The 18,670-nt window shown below is 36.4% G+C and overlaps 1 protein-coding gene across 2 annotated transcripts in view; it reads right to left on the minus strand.

Moving 5' to 3' along the window:
* The window catches only part of kek6 (kekkon 6), a 661,827-nt gene that overhangs the window by 9,660 nt on the left and 633,497 nt on the right, over nt 1-18,670 (minus strand). For both annotated transcript variants that reach the window (XM_067784755.1, XM_067784756.1), the window contains one exon: nt 1,218-2,850. In XM_067784755.1, the coding sequence (XP_067640856.1) occupies nt 1,218-1,263 (46 nt within the window). In that variant the 5' untranslated portion in view covers nt 1,264-2,850. The remainder of the gene's footprint in view (nt 1-1,217; nt 2,851-18,670) is intronic.

Raw genomic sequence — 18,670 nt, forward strand, 5'->3', positions numbered from 1 at the left:
CGATATAGTAAAATAATTCCTTTATTTGAGCACCAGCATTAATAGTAATAACAACGTCAGCTTTGAATTAATGCTACCTTAAACTAGGTGGGCTTTTAAAAAATAAAGTCTTTTGTGGCAAAATGAAAACCATGCTCTACAAGTTATTCATCGTGGCCATCCTGCTTTATGGCGCAAAATCATAAAGCGGCTCTGAGAGCTTTCGACAGAGAAGTTATTCAAAATGTTTAAAGCGTTTATGTTAAGATAGCTTCTGATTGAAAAGGTATATATTGCCTACTACCCATGTATGATAATTATTGGCAGAGAACTGGGTCTACAACCAAATTGGTGAAGCTATTTACGGTCATCGTCATACCCATAATATTAAATTATGCAATATTAGGGTGGTAAGCTATAGCAAACCATACAATACAAAATGAGTAATATTGAGTACGGTGAGCAGCCGTGGAATGGGTAAAAAAGTATACTAAACTTACCCCTAAACAGGTAAACTCTGTACCTTCACATAGTTGTAACTGAAACTTTATTGACAAAAAGACTTCGTGAGTCTAAATGATGGAACTCGAGACAATATCAATACAGACGACAGTGGCTTGAATACCCAGGGCAAATATAGGCCGAGTTGTTTATCCTCACAGCAACGAAAGTATTAGCCGAACAAATTTTTCGAAAAAGAGATGCCCTACGAACTCTCTCTGCGTACTCTACGAGCCAATGTAGTCCACGACATCACCTTTGTGAGTTAAACCTAACGAAGAAAAAATCGGTCGCTTTTGTAAGCTTAGTGGTGAAACGCTGGTTCACGTTCTCTGCGAATGTACCACTCTAGCAAAGCAGATCCTCTCCCATCTAGGGGGCCTGAAGGTAATTCCTTTGTGATATGTAGAAAAAAGCCTTGTGAGATAATTAAATACACTATCCGCCTCCACATACAGTAACAGGCTGAAAGCCCAAGCACAAAAGATTTAAATAAAGGTCGCAATGCATTGAGGCCTAATAATAATAATAATAATTAACGTGAGTGTGTGCTGAAATATCCTTCCCTTATTTTCCTTGCAGTCAGTTCTGTAAGAACATTTTTGTATACTAAATAAAGAGAAATATTGCGCTATCTTTTCTTGATTCCTATAGCTTATGGCTCTTTTACGCTCTATTTTTCCTAAGGAAAAACGCCTCTGAAATGTAGTATTTTGCGCTAAAATTTCACTACTCACCTGACAAGCAAATTGTAACACAATTTCTGTTCATATTTGCTTGCATTGCCGTTTACACACGCTGCTCCTACAGTTAGTGTTGTTTTTGTTGTGCTTTTTTTGTACCCTAGAATGCTTATCCCCTTTCCTTTTCGCTGCGAACTGCTTGACGTATGGTAGTCAATGTTATAAGTGCAGTACGCCTACAATTTAGGTGCGTTCAACAACAACAACAACTAAGTATTGCTGAAGCAGTGTAGAGTTGCAATGAAAACTATGAAAAGCAAAACCAAATAAATAGCTCTAGCTCAGTCGAAAGCTGTTGGCTGCTAGGTAGTACGTTTGCTGTGATATGAAGGACACCGTGGCGTATGAGTAATCTCTGAGCTCATGTATGTATATTTGTACGTAAATCGCCTTTATTTACGTTCTTCCGCTTGAAGCGGAACTTGTGCAGGGGATTTTGGCTTGTTGGCAGAGCTATATCAGCAAACTAACGGCGTAACGTGAATGTAATATTTTTCGTGTTGCTGTTGCTTGTCATGCAAATCGGCGGCAAAACTGAAGCTATACCAATGCAAAGCTCTACTGTTTGCAGTTCTTGAATGTCGTAGACAGACGCATTGTTGTGTTGTTCGTTGTAGTGCACCTTTTTATAATGCTTTCAATTTTTGTTTTGTTATCTTGTCCGTTCGGTTGCTGTTGCTTTTGTTGCTTACCGCACTGCTCTTGATGCGTATGCATATGTAACTGCGTTTGAGTTGATGAGAATTGATGAAATTTGTTATCAATGGTTGTTGTACGCAATACGAGTTGTTGAAACTATTGTTGCAATTGTAATGGCTGAAATGATGATGTTGTTGCTGCTGCTGATTTTTTTGATTATGCAATGGCATCAGCATTACTACTGCTGGCCGTTACCTGTCACTTTCCAGCCCTGCAGCTATTTTTCTTTTGGCACTTTTTGTTTATTTTGCTGTTGCATGTTATGTTGCTGCATGTGGACATACAAATTGTTTTTTTTTTTCACCTTTATCAGCGCTTTTTTTGAAGTTTTTTTTTATATTTTCATGTATTGAAATAATTTTTTATTATTTCATTTTTTTTTCGTTACTTTCAGCTGCCCCATGACACAGTCGCAAATATATTTCATTTGCATACCACATGCTGTAGCTCAATTCTACTTACATCTAGACATGTGTGCATGTATGCATATATAAAAGTGCCTGTTCACACGTTTCACTGCGATTGTTGTTTGCGATCAGCTATTGAGCAACTGAATTTGCAATTTTTCCTCCATTGAATCACTCATTCACACATTCAATATCGCGCTCACTCAGATGTGTATAAGATAGATATATATTTTCATTTTGTTTTTATTATTCTCCTTTTCGTTCCAGGTTTCATTTCCTCTTTCAGGTGACGAAGTTTTTGTAACATCTGTGCTGTATGCACATACGCACACATACCCATAATTTTTGCTCAGCTGCTACTACATAGACCAGCTCAATGCAAGTCTGTTCTACTTGTTACGCTTTGCTGCATCCAAAGCTGTTTTACGACATGCTCTTATCCCTTTTTGTTATTGTACTAAACGTTTTTTACTTCGCCTTTCTTTACGCAGTCCTTAGTTGTAATGCTTGGTCTCTTTGTCCTGCAAGACAAGAAAAAAAAGAAAATATAAAAATAATTTGATATGCGACATATGTAGCTTTTTTGTTATATTATATGGCAGCACATGTGGATTGTAAAATAAGGAAAATTTATTTTTTATACTCAGAGTACTTTGCACACAGACTATATTAACTTGGGCTGGATAACGGTTGGTTGAACAGGCATAAAGGAATCGAGATAGATATAGACTTCCATATATCAAAATCATCAGTATCGAAAAAAATGTGTTTGAGCCATGTCCGTCCGTCCGTCTGTCCGTTAACACGATAACTTCAGTAAATATTGACATATCTTCACCAGATTTGGTACACGAGCTGATCTGGACCCAGAAAAGATTGGTATTGAAAATGAGCGGATCATAACCACGCACACTTTTTATATATATAACGTTTTGGAAAACACAAAAAACCTGATTATTTAGTAAATAATACACCTAGTATGTTGAAATTTGACATGTGGACTGACATTCAGACTCTTGATAAAAATTTGAAATTTTTTTTTTAAATGGGCGTGGCACCGCCCTCTTGGGATAAAATCAATTTTACAAATATTATTAATCATAGATCAAAAATCGTTCAACCTATTGTAACAAAATTGGGCAGAGAGGTTGCCTTTACCATAAGGAATAGTTTGAAGAAAAATTAACGAAGTCGGTTAAGGCCCACGCCCACTTTTATATAAAAGATTTTTAATAGGGCTATGGACGAATAAAATAAGCTATATATTTGCAAAAAAGAGCTTTATGTCAATGGCACTTCATTTCCCAAGTGGATTTATAAATAGGAAAAACTTCAAATTAAAAAAATGGGCGTGGCACCGCCCCTTTTATGACTAAGCAATTTTCTGTTTCGGGAGCCATAACTGGAAGAAAAATTAACGGATCGTAATAAAATTTGGTACATATATTTTCCCTAAAGCAGGAGGTATTTCTAGAAAAAATGGACGAGATCGGTTAAAGACCACGCCCACTTTTATACAAAATTTTTTAAAAGGATCGTAGACGAAAATAATAAGCTTTATCTTAGCAAAAAAGAGCTTTGTGTCGATAGAATTTTACTTTCTAAATTAAATTATAACATTAAATTGGAAAACACTAAAATTTTTGAAAATGGTTGTGGCCCCGCCCTTTTATGACTAAGCAATTTTCTATGTTTGGGGAGCCATAACTCGAAGAAAAATTTATATATCGTAACAAAATTGGGTACACATATTTTCCTTATAGCAGAAAATATTTCTAATATAAATGGACGGGATCGGTTAAAGCGCATGGCAATTTAGATACAAGACAAATTTAAAAGGATCGTAGACTAGAATAATAAGCTCTAACTTAGCAAAAATTGTTTTGAATCAATGCTATTTCACTTATCAAGTTTTACTATTAGAGGGAATGGGGAGACATTTTTTTTAAACGGGCGGTGCCACGTGTTATGTAGAAAAGTAATTTATCTGAAATGAAATGTACAATTGAAGCTCACGCTGAGTATATAATGTTCGGTTACAACCGAACTTAGACACCTTTTCTTGTTTCTTTAACAAATGGATGCTGCAAATTTTTGGGTACAATAAGCGCGCATGCAATCGATGCGTAATAACAGCATTCATACACACATGTGTATGTTGCAAGATTGTACAATGATGGCATGTAATAGAAGGTAGCTGTATTCTGATGGAAAGTTATAAGAAATGAATAAATAGAATTTAAAGTTATAAATATTTATTTAGATGAAAATATTTATTTTTCTAAAAAGAGGTTTAAGTTATTGAAAAATTATAGCCTTAGAAAGAATTAAGGTAAAGTCAAAATAGAGAGAGATGCAAGGTCGGAATTAGAGTCAGAGGTAAAAGTGGATAGAAAGATTGAGACGCGGAGGAGTATGGAAAGAAATAAGATATTGTGAGGGAGCGGAAGTGGGAGTGGTAGAAGTGTATGAATAGCAAAAGATATGATAATTGTAAGCTAGAACACGAGTGAGGAAAAGAGTAGATATGGCTGTAGTGCAAACACAGAAGCGATTGAGTTATCGCCCACAGATGGTCTTAACGTTATATCAACATGCCTTTGATTGGTTCTAATCCATATCTATGCCACACCTGCATACATCAAGCGTGTATTAACCAAAATTTTTGCTACCCAGCAGACATATGAAACAATAATTGGAAACATTGTGCACATCTTCTTATAAATCTAGGCGGCTTATCTGGTATTTTAATCAGCAATGAAATTTACCATCAAGTTTGATTGGTTAATAAACAGCGTCATCTTTGACGCTATTTGCTCGACATAGCACAAATAAAGTGCTGATTTACCTATAGGATCCTATAATTAGTAATCAGTTAGCACGACGTCTATTTATTATACTCAGCTGAGCAAAGCTCACAGAGTATATTAATTTTGTTCGCATAACAATTCCCCGTAACGGCATAAACTAATCGAGATAGATATAGACTTATATATATCAAAATGATTTGGGCGAAAAAAGAAATTCATTTAGCCTGGTTCGTCCGTCCGTCCCTCCGTCCGTCCGTCCATAAACAAGATAACTTGAGTAAATTTTGAGGTATCTTAATGAAATTTTGTATGTAAGTTCCTGGGCGCTCATCTCAGATCGCTATTTAAAATGAACGAAATCGGACTAAAACCACGTCCACTTTTTTGATATCGAAAATTCGAAAAACCGAAAAAGTGCGATAAAGACGGATAAAGCGAAGAAACTTGGTAGGTGGGTTGACCTTATGACAAAGAATAGAAAATTAGTAAAATTTTGGGCGATGGGCGTGGCACCGCCCACTTTTGAAGGAGGTAATTCAAAAGTTTTGCAAAGCTGTAATTTGGCAGTCGTTGAAGATGTTATGATGAATTTTGGCAGGAACGTTACTTCTATTACTGTACGTGTTCTAAATAAAAATTAGCAAAATCGGAGGACGAACACAAAAATTTTAAAAGTAAATTTTAACAAAAAATTTAATATCTTTACAGTATATAAGTAAATTATATCAACATTCAACTCCAACATTCGTCTCACAAGCTCTCAGCTGACTATGTGGCCGTCCTTACTTGTTTCTTAGAGCAGAAAAGACAAAAACAACTTAACTTAAATATGTGAAAAGCTCGACTTTAAGCTTTTTCTAAAATAAATTGTAACTCATCATTTGTTTACGAATTACCATATTAGCTGTTGTATAAAAGTGTTTCAAATGTTTTAAATAGGAAAAAAACGTGTTGGTATACTTTTTTTACCAACGAACTTTGCTTTGCTGTTGGTAATTGTTTTTTATTTTTTAGTTAAAATTAAATTAGCTCGTCAGTATAGGCAATTTTTAAAGTAATTGACAAATGATTGTTGAAATAGAGTAGACCGTCGTCAAGGGACAATTTTTTCTAAGCGTACGGCATCAGGGCCACTATTGCACAATTTAATCAGGTGACACATAGGTGATAAATCACCTTAAGAGGTTGGAAGTTAACATGCAAATAATGGGACTCATCTTCTGATAGTGGCGGGAACATAAAACACTGCTGAATCGGTAAATTTTTTTATATAACTTAAACCACATGAGTATGAAACGTTGATTTAAATGAATGGAGGGATTTAGAAAACACAATAGCAAACATCGCTGCGATAGTAAAATCATCATTCTCCACATCAAGGGCAAAAACGCTTCCGGAATATAGGTGGAGTGTTGCGGATGTACGCATTCATTTTTCGGATAGGAACCTGGTACCCTATAGAATGAGAGTCTCCTGGTACTAGCCAGATTGCCTCGGGAACATTTTTTTTAAACGTCGAAACTAAAGTTTTATGGACTTTTATGGTCTCTTATGAAAAATGTGTCAACCGTGAGATTATTCTGAGAATCTTAACCAATTAGGAAACTTTGTTGTAAGCCCTGGAATAATGATCATTTAAAGTTGCATAAGATCGTATTTTTTATCGAAGGAACCTGCAAAAACACCAAAATTTCGGCAAAAGTTTTATATTTAAGCGATATGGGGGACTCCTATTGCATTGTTATATGTACGGAATGGAGTTCTAGAAAATGTATAAGTATAAATATTGATATGATATATGGAGTAATAGAAAATTTTAAATTTGTGGTCACATAGCTGTAATGTAAGGAGGGAAGAGCGTAGGTGGGGAATTGATATGAGCGAGATCACGTAGCACATCAGCCTCATAAAAATTAAAATTGCATGCATGTGCGCGAAGAAATGTAAACACCGCTATTTTGTAGGAAATAAGGAGCCAGGAAGTTTTTACAAAAGCTAGTCGGTAAGGTATTCAGGCCTAAGTTACATTTTATTTCATAGGACTAAATAAAATTAACACAAAAAAATGAAATAAATTAAATCAAAACAAAATAAAATTTAAAAAAATAAAAAAGCAAAATTAAATTAAATTATTTAAAAAAAATATAATATAAAAAATAAAATAAAGTAAAATAAAATAAAATAAAATAAAATAAAATAAAAAAAAAAAATTTAAATAAAATAAAATGAAATAAAATAAAATAAGACAAAATAAAAAAATAGAATTAAAAAAAAAAATAAAATAAAAAAAATAAAAAAAATAAAATAAAACATTTAAAATGAAATAAAATAAAGTAAAATAAAAAAAAAAAAAATAAAGTAAAAAAAAAAATTAAATAAAATAAAGTAAAATTGTAGTGTTGCGCGGAATTCACCTGACTTCGAATGCGCTTAACGTTACAAATATACATTCCAAACAAACGTTCATATTTAACCGACCCAGATAACCACTATGAGTTCATTCGCGTTTGCCAAATCGCCCAAAATATTAATTCGTCACACCAACCAGCTTACGCGCGGATCATATTGACAATATATAGGTCAATACAATAATTTGCTGACAAAACATTATTCATTATTAAGTCATGCACTTACAGTATGTAAACATTCATATAAGTATGTATGTGAGGTTAAGAACTTTTGTATAAATAGAAGTGAATTCCGTTAATAAAGAGGAATCACATTTTAACGCTATACATCGGCGTTTAAATAAACCTTTCGTTTCAAATTTATTACAAAATAAAATAAAATAAAATAAACAAAATTATAATGGAATAAAATAAATTAATTAATTACGATACAATAAATTAAACTGAATAAAAACGAAATAAAACTTAATAAAATAAAATAAAAATAAATAAAATGAAATTAAGTGAAATAAAATGAAATCAAATAAAATTTGAATTAATTAAAGAATCAGATAAAAAAATATAATTAAATAAAGTTAAACAAAACAAGTAAGGAAGGTTAAGTTCGGGTGTAACCGAACATTACATACTCAGTTGAGAGCTATGGTGACAACATAAGGGAAAATAACCATGTAGGAAAATGAACCGAGGGAAACCCTGGAATGTGCTTGTATGACATGTGTATCAAATGAAAGGCATTAAAGAGTATTTTATGAGGGAGTGGGCCATAGTTCTATAGGTGGACGCCATTTAGGGATATAGCCATAAAGGTAGATCAGGGTTGACTCTAGAATGCGTTTGTACGATATGGGTATGAAATTAAAGGTATTAATGAGGGTTTTAAAAGGGAGTGGTGGTTGTTGTATAGGTGGTCGCCTTTTCGAGATATCGCCATAAAGGTGGACCAGGGGTGACTCTAGAATGTGTTTGTACGATATGGGTATCAAATGAAAAGTGTTAATGGGTATTCTAAAAGGGAGTAATCATTAGTTCCATAGATGGACGCCGTTTCGAGATATCGCCATAAAGGTGGAACAGGGGTGACCCTAGAATTTGTTTGTACAATATGGGTATCAAAAGAAAGGTGTTAATGAGTATTTTAAAAGGGAGTAATCCTTAGTTCCATAGGTGGACGCCATTTCGAGATATTGCCACAAAGGTGGACCAGGGGTGACCCTAGAATTTGTTTGTACAATATGGCCATCAAACGACTGGTGCTAATGAGTATTTTAAAAGGGAGTGGGCCTTAGTTCTATAGGTGGATGCCGTTTCGAAATATCGCCATAAAGGTGGACCAGGGGTGACTCTAGAATGTGTTTGTACGATATGGGTATCAAATTAAAGGTATTAATGAGGGTTTTAAAAGGGAGTGGTGTTTGTTATATAGGTGGTCGCCTTTTCGAGATATCGCCTTAAAGGTGGACCAGGGGTGACTCTAGAATGCGTTTGTACGATATGGGTATCAAATGAAAAGTGTTAATGGGTATTCTAAAAGGGAGTAATCATTAGTTCCATAGATGGACGCCGTTTCGAGATATCGCCATAAAGGTGGACCAGGGGTGACCCTAGAATTTGTTTGTACAATATGGGTATCAAAAGAAAGGTGTTAATGAGTATTTTAAAAGGGAGTAATCCTTAGTTCCATAGGTGGACGCCGTTTCGAGATATCGCCATAAAGGTGGGACAGGGGTGACTCTAGAATTCGTTTGTGCAATATGGGTATCAACCGAAAGGAGTTAATGAGTATTTTAAAAGGGAGTGGGCCTTAGTTCTATAGGTGGACGCCTTTTCGAGGTATCGCAATAAAGGTGGACCAGGGGTGACTCTAGACTTTGTTTATACGATATGGGTATCAAATGAAAGGTGCTAATAAGTATTTTTAAAAGGGAGTGGGCCTTCGTTTATAGGTGTTCGCCTTTTCGAGATATCGGCATAAAGGTGGACCAGGGGTGACTTTAGAATATGCTTGTACGATATGGGTATCAAATGAAAGGTGTTAATGAGTATTTTAAAAGGGCGTGGGGCTTAGTTCTATAGGTGGACGCCTTTCCGAGATATCGCCATAGAGGTGGATCAGGGGTGACTCTAGAATGAGTTTGTACGATATGGGTATAAAATTAAAGGTATTAGTGAGAGTTTTAAAAGGAAGTAGTGGTAGTTGTATATGTGAAGGCGTTTTCCAGATATCGACAAAAATGTGGACCAGGGTGACCCAGAACATCATCTGTTGGATAATGCTAATTTATTTATATATGTAATATCTGCCAAGATTTTAAGGGTTTTTATTTCGCCCTGCAGAACTTTTTCATTCTCTTCTACTTAATATGGTAGGTGTTCCAACCATTTTATAAAGTTTTTTCTAAAGTTATATTTCGCGTCAATAAAACAATCCAATTACCTTACCATGTTTCATCCTTTTTTTCGTATTTGGTATAGAATTATGGCATTTTTTTCATTTTTCGTAATTTTCGATATCGAAAAAGTGGGCGTGGTCATAGTCGGATTTCGTTCGTTTTTCATACCAAGATAAAGTGAGCTCAAGTAAGCAAGTGAACTTAGTTCATTAAAGATATGTCGATTTTTGCTCAAGTTATCGTGTTAACGGCCATGCGGAAGGACAAACGGACGACTGTGTATAAAAACTGGGCGTGGCATCAACCGATTTCGCCCATTTTCACAGAAAACAGTTAGCGTCATAAAATATATGCCCCCATCAAAGGGATTGGTTAATTTTTGTTCGACTTATGGCGTTAAAAGTTTCCTAGACAAATTAAATGAAAAAGGGCGGAGCCACGCCCATTTTGAAATTTTCTTTTATTTTTGTATTTTGTTGCACCATATCATTACTGGAGTTGAATGTTAACATAATTTACTGATATACTGTAAAGATATTAAATTTTTTGTTAAAGTTTTACTTTAAAAAAAATTTTTTTTTAAAAGTGGGCGTGGTCCTTCTCCGATTTTGCTAATTTTTATTAAGCGTATATATAGTAACAAGAGTAACTTACTTACTTACTTAATTGGCGCTTAACCGTCTAAACGGTTATGGCCGTCCAACAAGGCGCGCCAGTCGCTCCTTCGCTCAGCCAACCGGCGCCAATTGGTCACACCAAGGGAGTTTAAATCGTTTTCCACCTGGTCCTTCCAACGGAGTGGGGGCCGCCCTCTACCTCTGCATCCATAGGCGGGTTCCGATAGAAACACTTTCTTGGCCGGAGCATCATCTTTCATTCGCATAACATGGCCTAGCCAGCGCAGCCGCTGCGTTTTAATTCGCTGGACTATGTTGATGTCTGCGTATAGCTCGTACAGCTCATCATTAAATCTTCTTCGGTACTCGCCATCGCCAACGCGTAGAGGTCCATAAATCTTTCGAAGAACTTTTCTCTCGAACACTCCCAAAGCCGCTTCATCTGCTGTTGTCATGGTCCATGCTTCTGCCCCATATAGCAGGACGGGTACGATAAGTGACTTGTAGAGTATGATTTTCGTTCGCCGAGAGAGGACTTTACTTTTCAATTGCCTACCTAGTTCAAAGTAGCATTTATTGACAAGATTGATTCTTCGCTGGATTTCAGTGCTGATGTTGTTGCTAATGTTGATGCTGGTTCCCAAATAAACGAAGTTTTTTACTATTTCGAAATTATGGCTGCCAACAGTAGCGTGGTTGCCAAGGCGCATATGCGCTGACTCTTTGCTCGATGACAGCAGGTACTTCGTTTTGTCCTCATTCACCATCAAACCCATCTTTACCGCTTCTTTTTCCAGCTTGGAGTAAGCAGAACTAATAGCGCCGGTGTTTAGGACGATGATATCAATGTCATCAGCATAAGCCAGTAATTGCACGCTTTTATAGTATATTGTTCCAGTGCGTTTAAGTTCTGCAGCTAGTATAATTTTCTCCAGCATCAAATTAAAGAAATCGCACGATAGGGGGTCATCCTGTCTGAAACCTCGTTTAGTTTCGAACGGCTCGGAGAGGTCCTTCCCAATTCTGACTGAGCTGATGGTGTTGCTCAACGTCATTTTGCACAGCCGTATAAGTTTTGCGGGGAAACAAAATTCAGACAAAGCGGCATATAGGCAGCTCCTTTTCGTGCTGTCGAAGACGGCTTTAAAGTCGACGAAGAGGTGATGTGTGTCGATTCTCTTTTCACGGGTTTTTTCCAAGATTTGGCGCATTGTGAAAATCTGGTCGATGGTAGATTTACCAGGTCTGAAGCCGCACTGATAAGGTCCAATCAGCCGGTTCACGGTGGGCTTCAATTTTTCGCACAATGCACTTGAAAGGACCTTATATGCGATATTAAGAAGGCTGATTCCACGATAGTTGGTGCATTTTGTAGTATCCCCCTTCTTGTGGACTGGGCAAAGAACACTTAGATTCCAACCGTCGGGCATGCTTTCGTCCGCCCATATTTTGCTAAGAAGCTGCTGCATGCGCCTTACCAACTCCTCGCCGCCGAACTTGAATAGCTCCGCAGGCAATCCATCAGCGCCCACGGCCTTGTTGTTTTTCAATCTGGTTATTGCTATTCTAACTTCGTCATAATCGGGCGGGGGGACATATGTTCCATCATCATCGATTGCGGGATCGGGTTCTTCATCTCTGCGCGGTGAATTGCTGCCTCCATTTAGGAGAGCAGAGAAGTGTTCCCTCCATAATCTAAGCACTCTCTGGACATCAGTTACAAGGTCCCCGTTTTCATTCCTACAGGAGTTTGCCCCGGTCTTAAAACCTTCCGTCTGTCGCCGTATTTTTTGGTAGAGTTTTCGGGCGTTATTCCTGGTGGCTAGCAGCTCAAGCTCCTCGCACTCACGCCTTTCTGCTTCTGATTTTTTCTTCCTGAAAAGGCGTCTCGCTTCCCTTTTCAACTCACGATAGCGTTCACACACTCCTCTTGTCGCGCTCGCTTTTAACGTAGCCCTGTAGGCAGCGTCTTTTCTTTCGGTTGCAACGCGGCATTCTTCATCATACCAGTTGTTTTTTCGTGGCCGCCGGTAACCAATTTTTTCCTCGGCGGCAGTATGAAGTGCTTTAGAGATATGCTCCTACTGCTCCTGTATTCCTTCAGGATGAGTTGTGCCCTCAGAGAGCAGGTGTGAGAGTCGAGTTGCGAAATCATTGGCAGTCTGTTGTGATTGAAGCTTTTCGACGTCTAGCTTTCCTTGTGTTTTTTGTTCCTTGTTTTTAGCCGCGTTGAGGCGGGCGCGTATTTTGGCTGCAACGAGATAATGGTCCGAATCGATGTTAGGTCCTCGGATCGTTCGCACATCTAAAACACTGGAGGCATGCCGTCCGTCTATCACAACGTGATCGATCTGATTTCGAGTATTTCGATCAGGAGACAGCCATGTAGCTTGATGTATCTTTTTATGCATGAACCTCGTGCTTGATATGACCATGTTTCGAGCACCGGCAAAGTCAATCAGCCTCAGTCCGTTGGGAGAAGTTTCATTGTGTAGGCTGAACTTTCCGACTGTAGGGCCAAAAACACCTTCTTTGCCCACCCTGGCGTTAAAGTCGCCAAGAACGACTTTTATATCATGACGGGGGCAGCGCTCGTATGTGCGTTCTAATTGTTCATAAAAAGTGTCTTTCACCTCATCGTCTTTCTCCTCTGTCGGCGCATGGGCGCAGATGAATGATATATTAAAAAATTTTGCTTTTATTCGAATAGCGGCGAGACGCTCGTCCACAGGCGTGAACGCCAGCACTTGGCGACAAAGTCTCTCTCCCACCACGAATCCGACGCCGAAACTGCGCTTATTCGCATGGCCACTCCAATATATGTCACAATTTTTGATCTTCTTTCTTCCTTGCTTCGTCCAACGCATTTCTTGGATGTCGATGATGTCAGATTTTGCTTTGACGAGGACATCAACCAGCCGGGCATCTGCACCAATCCCATTCAGGGAGCGGACGTTCCAGGTGCATGCCCTCAATTCATTGTCCTTCAAACATTTGCCATGGTCGTCATCAATAGAGAGTGTATTTATCCGAGGCTTGTTGTTATATTTCATTGGAGTATGGTTTTACGTGGCGGGTCCCAAGCCCAGCGCACAACCCGCTCAGCGGGGGTGAAAATATTACTTGGCACGTTTATATAGCGAGCCGCTTGCTCCAAGACAGACGCCCGCTTGCAGCCGCACCTAGAGGTGTACAGACTCTGACGATGAAATCTCCCCCGGCTAGCCCTTGAACCGATTATGTCAGAGTGGCCTAGCCAGGTTGTCGCCTTCTCACATTAGCTCACCGCTAAACGGGTGTTTAGCGGCTACCCAGAGGATACTTGGCCGCAAGCGATCGGCAGTAGTGAGCTGCTTGAACCGCATGCAAAAGAATCGCTCTGGCCATTCCCAGGTGAATGGCGGTCAGAAGCTTTCCCCACTTTCGTGGACTTCTACACACGGCCCCACCATCCACGGCCCACCAACAAGAGTAACGTTCCTGCCAAATTTCATCATGATATCTTCAACGACTGCCAAATTACACCTTGCAAAATTTTAAATTACCTTCTTTTAAAAGTGGGCGGTGCCAAACCCATTGTCCAAAATTTTACTAATTTTCTATTCTGCGTCATAAGTTCAACCCATCTACCAAGTTTCGTCGCTTTATCTGTCTTTTGTAATGAATTATCGCACTTTTTCGGTTTTTCGAAATTTTCGATATCGAAAAAGTGGGCGTGTTATAGTCCAATATCGTTCATTTTAAATAGCGATCTGAGATGAGTGCTCAGGAACCTACATACCAAATTTCATCAAGATACCTCAAAATTTACTCAAGTTATTGTGTTAACGGACGGACGGACATGGCTCAATCAAATTTTTTTTCCATCCTGATTATTTTGATATATGGAAGTCTATATCTATCTCGATTCCTTTATATATGTACAACCAACCGTTATCCAATCAAAGTTAATAAAATCTGTGAGCTCTGCTATACTGAGTATAATGATATAGAATACAATTTAATTAAATTAAGTGAAATAAAATAAAGTAAAAGTAAGTTTAATTATATTAACTAAAATTAAATTAATTAAAAAAAATGTTATCGATTTCTTTATCAAAAATGTATCGGAAAGCTATCGTTATACTATCGGAGTGTTAAAATCCTGCTAAAGGGTTATTATCGATTTATTAACAACGACTCATCGGTTAGTAATGAAACAGATACCTATAAAAGTTATAAAATCGCTGACAAATTTGTAACACTTCGATAACAAGCCGGCAAGTTAACTTACAGCAACTAGCTTCCCGGTGTGTACCTTTTGTACATCTAAGTTTACTTTGTACTTGGTAATGACTCCCTTTTTTATACATGAGCATTGTAATAACAGTCAAAAGACCTTGGACCATATTTTGTTAAGCGATTTGTGACCGAGTGTTAATTTTTTAAACATACTAGCTCCGAAAAATGAAACGAATGATATGAGACAACGCGTACTCGTTTGGTCCATAATTTTTTTTTTTACAATTTTACAATGTCATAATAGGCCTTATGCGAAAATCATTTTCAAACGATGGTCTATCCTAATCTAGTGAAGTAGGTGAATGAAACAAAATTAAACGCGCAATTCTTACTATAACTTTTCCCTTTTAAGTTGGTAGATTTTCACGAATTTTAATTTAACAACACTGCTGTAAAAAATTTTCAAAAAATTTTTCAGATAAAGCGCAATATAAGAAAATAAAATTAAATGAAAAGAATTAAAGATTATAGAAACCTGTTAGCACTGTGCATTAACTTTTTAATTACGGTTGCTTTGGAATTACTTAATTCCGTATGAAAAGGCAATTGCAATTTCTTAAGTTTAAGAATCACTTTTGTTTTAATATTCCTTTACACGGAATAATTCTGTTTCTAAGCATAATTTTTATGAATGAAATGTAATCGATTTATTATGTAATTTCAATTACGAAATAAATAATAACCACTCAGTGACACAAAAGTAACAACAACAAATAGTAAAAGCCAGAAGAACTGAAGAACATTCTGAGCTAGAAGCAGCCATATATCTATTGCAATATCTCACACGGTTAGAACAAGAAAAGCAGTAAGAGCAAATTGCATATAAATTCCTTTATGTGTCAACTTACACCACACTCACAAATATGTGTGTGCCACCTCATATATATGGACAATTGTCTACAGTAAAACAATGTGGGAGCACTTCTAAAGAAGTAAAGGAAAAATTGCAGAGACGGAAAATAATGTTTATTATTTCGATATGTTTGAAATGGTTGTAAGAAAAAAACATTGCAATTTTTTCGGAAATTACTAACCATTATTGTAAGAAAATTATTAAGTTTTGGTTACAAATAACCATTACATCTGCGCTTATGGCAGCAGATTAGTCTTTTATGCTCGAAGTAAGGCTTGATACCTAATCGAAAAGATTGTATAAGAAGAAGCCTAATGGATTGAAGTTTCTTGAGGGATGCCAGTTTTAAGATGTATTGTGTTGACCGATGTTTGTATATCGTTAAGTTATATATATTAAGTAAAACAGACTGGACTTAACGCTGTCTTCCAGGTACTGATTAAATTAAATATGGTCTGCAGAACCAGCTATCGTAGGAATAATATACTTCAATGACCATTTTCGGATCTGGCATACTTGTATCAATTCAAGCTAGTACCACGTCTATCACCTAGATCGTGGAAGTAGTTTCTAGAGCTGTTAGCGAGACTTGAAAAATATACGTTACTGTTTACGTACAACACTAAGTGAGAGGCCCCCATCATTTTCCAGTCTAGCCTTTTACTTCGATTATACCACTCAAGCCACTCGAGTGATATTTTGTTGGATTCCTTTTGCGACATTGGGTCTAATCCAAACAAACGCGCAATTACTTTCACTTAAGTTTCTGTGTATTAGAGGTCTTGTCAGTTTTTTCTACATAAATTAACTACTCAGCTTTTACTCGCAAACTCGATTCTGAGCCCGTTCTCGTTTTTTATGCAAGAACCCCTTTACCTTCCCTGTTATTTAGGGCTTTGAAACAGTCGAAGTTCTTGTCGTAGCTGCAAAATCGTACGAATATATGTATGTGCAGAATGGAAAAAGCTTTCCGTTTTTCGTCGTTCATCGCAAGACCCACTTTTTCTGCCTCTTCATCTATGCTAGAGAAGGCATAACTTACGGCACTTTTCTTAATGTCATCAATGCGGTTTAGATTTGCAGCATTGCTTAGTTTTAAATAGCTCGGAAAGATCCTGATCAATACTTACGACACTAAAGGCGTTGCTCAACGTAATTTGGCAAAGATATATTTGCCTTATAGGGAGCTCTTACTAAAAGGTAGCATCAAATATCAACAGTATCCTAGGACATAGAAAAAATTTAAAAATATCAACCTGGACCCTTGCAGTTAGTAGCACTTTAGGTTCAACGCTATCAAAGATTGATTCCAAAGGCTTCCCTCAAATTACTACTGCAAAAAATTTGCTTAATGAAGCTAAAAAAATAAGAAGTGAATTTATGCACAAAATGGGAAATTATTAAATAATCCAAAGAGCTTAGCTGTCTTTATTATTTTACGAAGAAAATATGGAGTTTTTTACAAAATTAAGTCTTTCTTGAAGTCTAGGTTGAGGTGGAAGTATACATTTATTTAGATACCAATAACCAAAAAAACAAAACTCTGGATTTTTTGGTTACCAATAACCAGAACACACATTTTGATTTCTATAATTGTTATTTATAGAAACAACACAATTTTGGTTGTTATAATGGTTTTTGTTTTTATCCGTCTTTTTCCTCTCTTTATAATGTTTTTTCACAACCAATATCTCCATATTTCATTATTAACAGTTAAGAAAGCCCTTTTTCGTTTATCTCGTAACTGTTTTGTCCCTGGAAAATTGTTTTGTGTAACCAACATAGGTAATTGTTCACCATTGACAAGCAACATTAAAAGACAATCATAAAACATTCATCTTAGTCACATGCCACAAGCACAAGTATCAATGTTTGTTAAGTTTAATATTTATTGTTCATGATTAAATGCATATACACGTAGCGGTAAATATGTAAACATAAGCACTTAAATGATATATTCAATATTAAGATTGGGGAAAATTTCGCGAAGTAAGAAAAGTGATTAAGTTTTGAATAAAAATTCGATAAAAACATTTTTTTGAACACCATCCACATAAGTACTTAAAAATGAACCAAACCAGCGGAAAATTTGATCCAATGCGAAGAGAGTTTTGATGAATTTTGATTTCAAAATTTCAACATAAGCCATTTAACTAAAACAGAATAAAAAAAAGTAAGGGCGCGACTGTTTTCGGCTGTGCCGGAGACTTCATAGCTTTCATGAATGGGGCTGAACAATAATCTTATCCCATTCGTAATCTCCAAATAATGCGCTGTATAAGATAAGAAATATATAGTGAACAGATTTTAAACGATTTTAAGGTAAATATAAAAAAATTGGAAAAAACCCCCTTATCTGAACGATCGGTTGTATGGGATAAATATTGTATATAGCTCCGAACGAAATGATTTTTACAATTTACCAATTTAAAACAAATAATAAAAATTTTAAAATGTACTATACCGTTTGTTTTAATGGGAAACAAAAATTTAATTTGTACCTTAATGTAACTTGTATTAATATTTACAAAAGAAAAATAGAAGCGAATTAAATTTGTGAAGATGTTTGAGAAAAAATTATTAGAGGAGTCCTAGTTAGACCATCTAAATCCAAATCGACCGTTATTAGAATTTTCGTCTGTTTGTTGGTTCATACTCATATAACTCAGGAACCGCTGCCAAGAATTTGATGAAACATTCACTGGAGGTCTAACTTATAGTGAGAATATATTCTAAACCTTATATTTTGGTAATGAGGCCAAATATATATACCCGGTTATATTTCGAATATTTTTGTTTAATGTGGATACAAATTGAAGCAGCTTTAACAAAACCTTAAGTTTTTGAGACATTTCCACCAGATTCCGAGAAAAAGGCCGAAATTCTGATCAGGGATTTTATTTTTAATGAAACTATTATAAATGAGGTTGCTACCTCTTAAGCGGTTTCGATAATAATAACACAATCCTTCGGTAAAGC

The sequence above is a fragment of the Eurosta solidaginis genome, chromosome 4 (assembly GCF_040869045.1).
Source record: "Eurosta solidaginis isolate ZX-2024a chromosome 4, ASM4086904v1, whole genome shotgun sequence".
Lineage (NCBI taxonomy): Eukaryota > Metazoa > Arthropoda > Insecta > Diptera > Tephritidae > Eurosta > Eurosta solidaginis.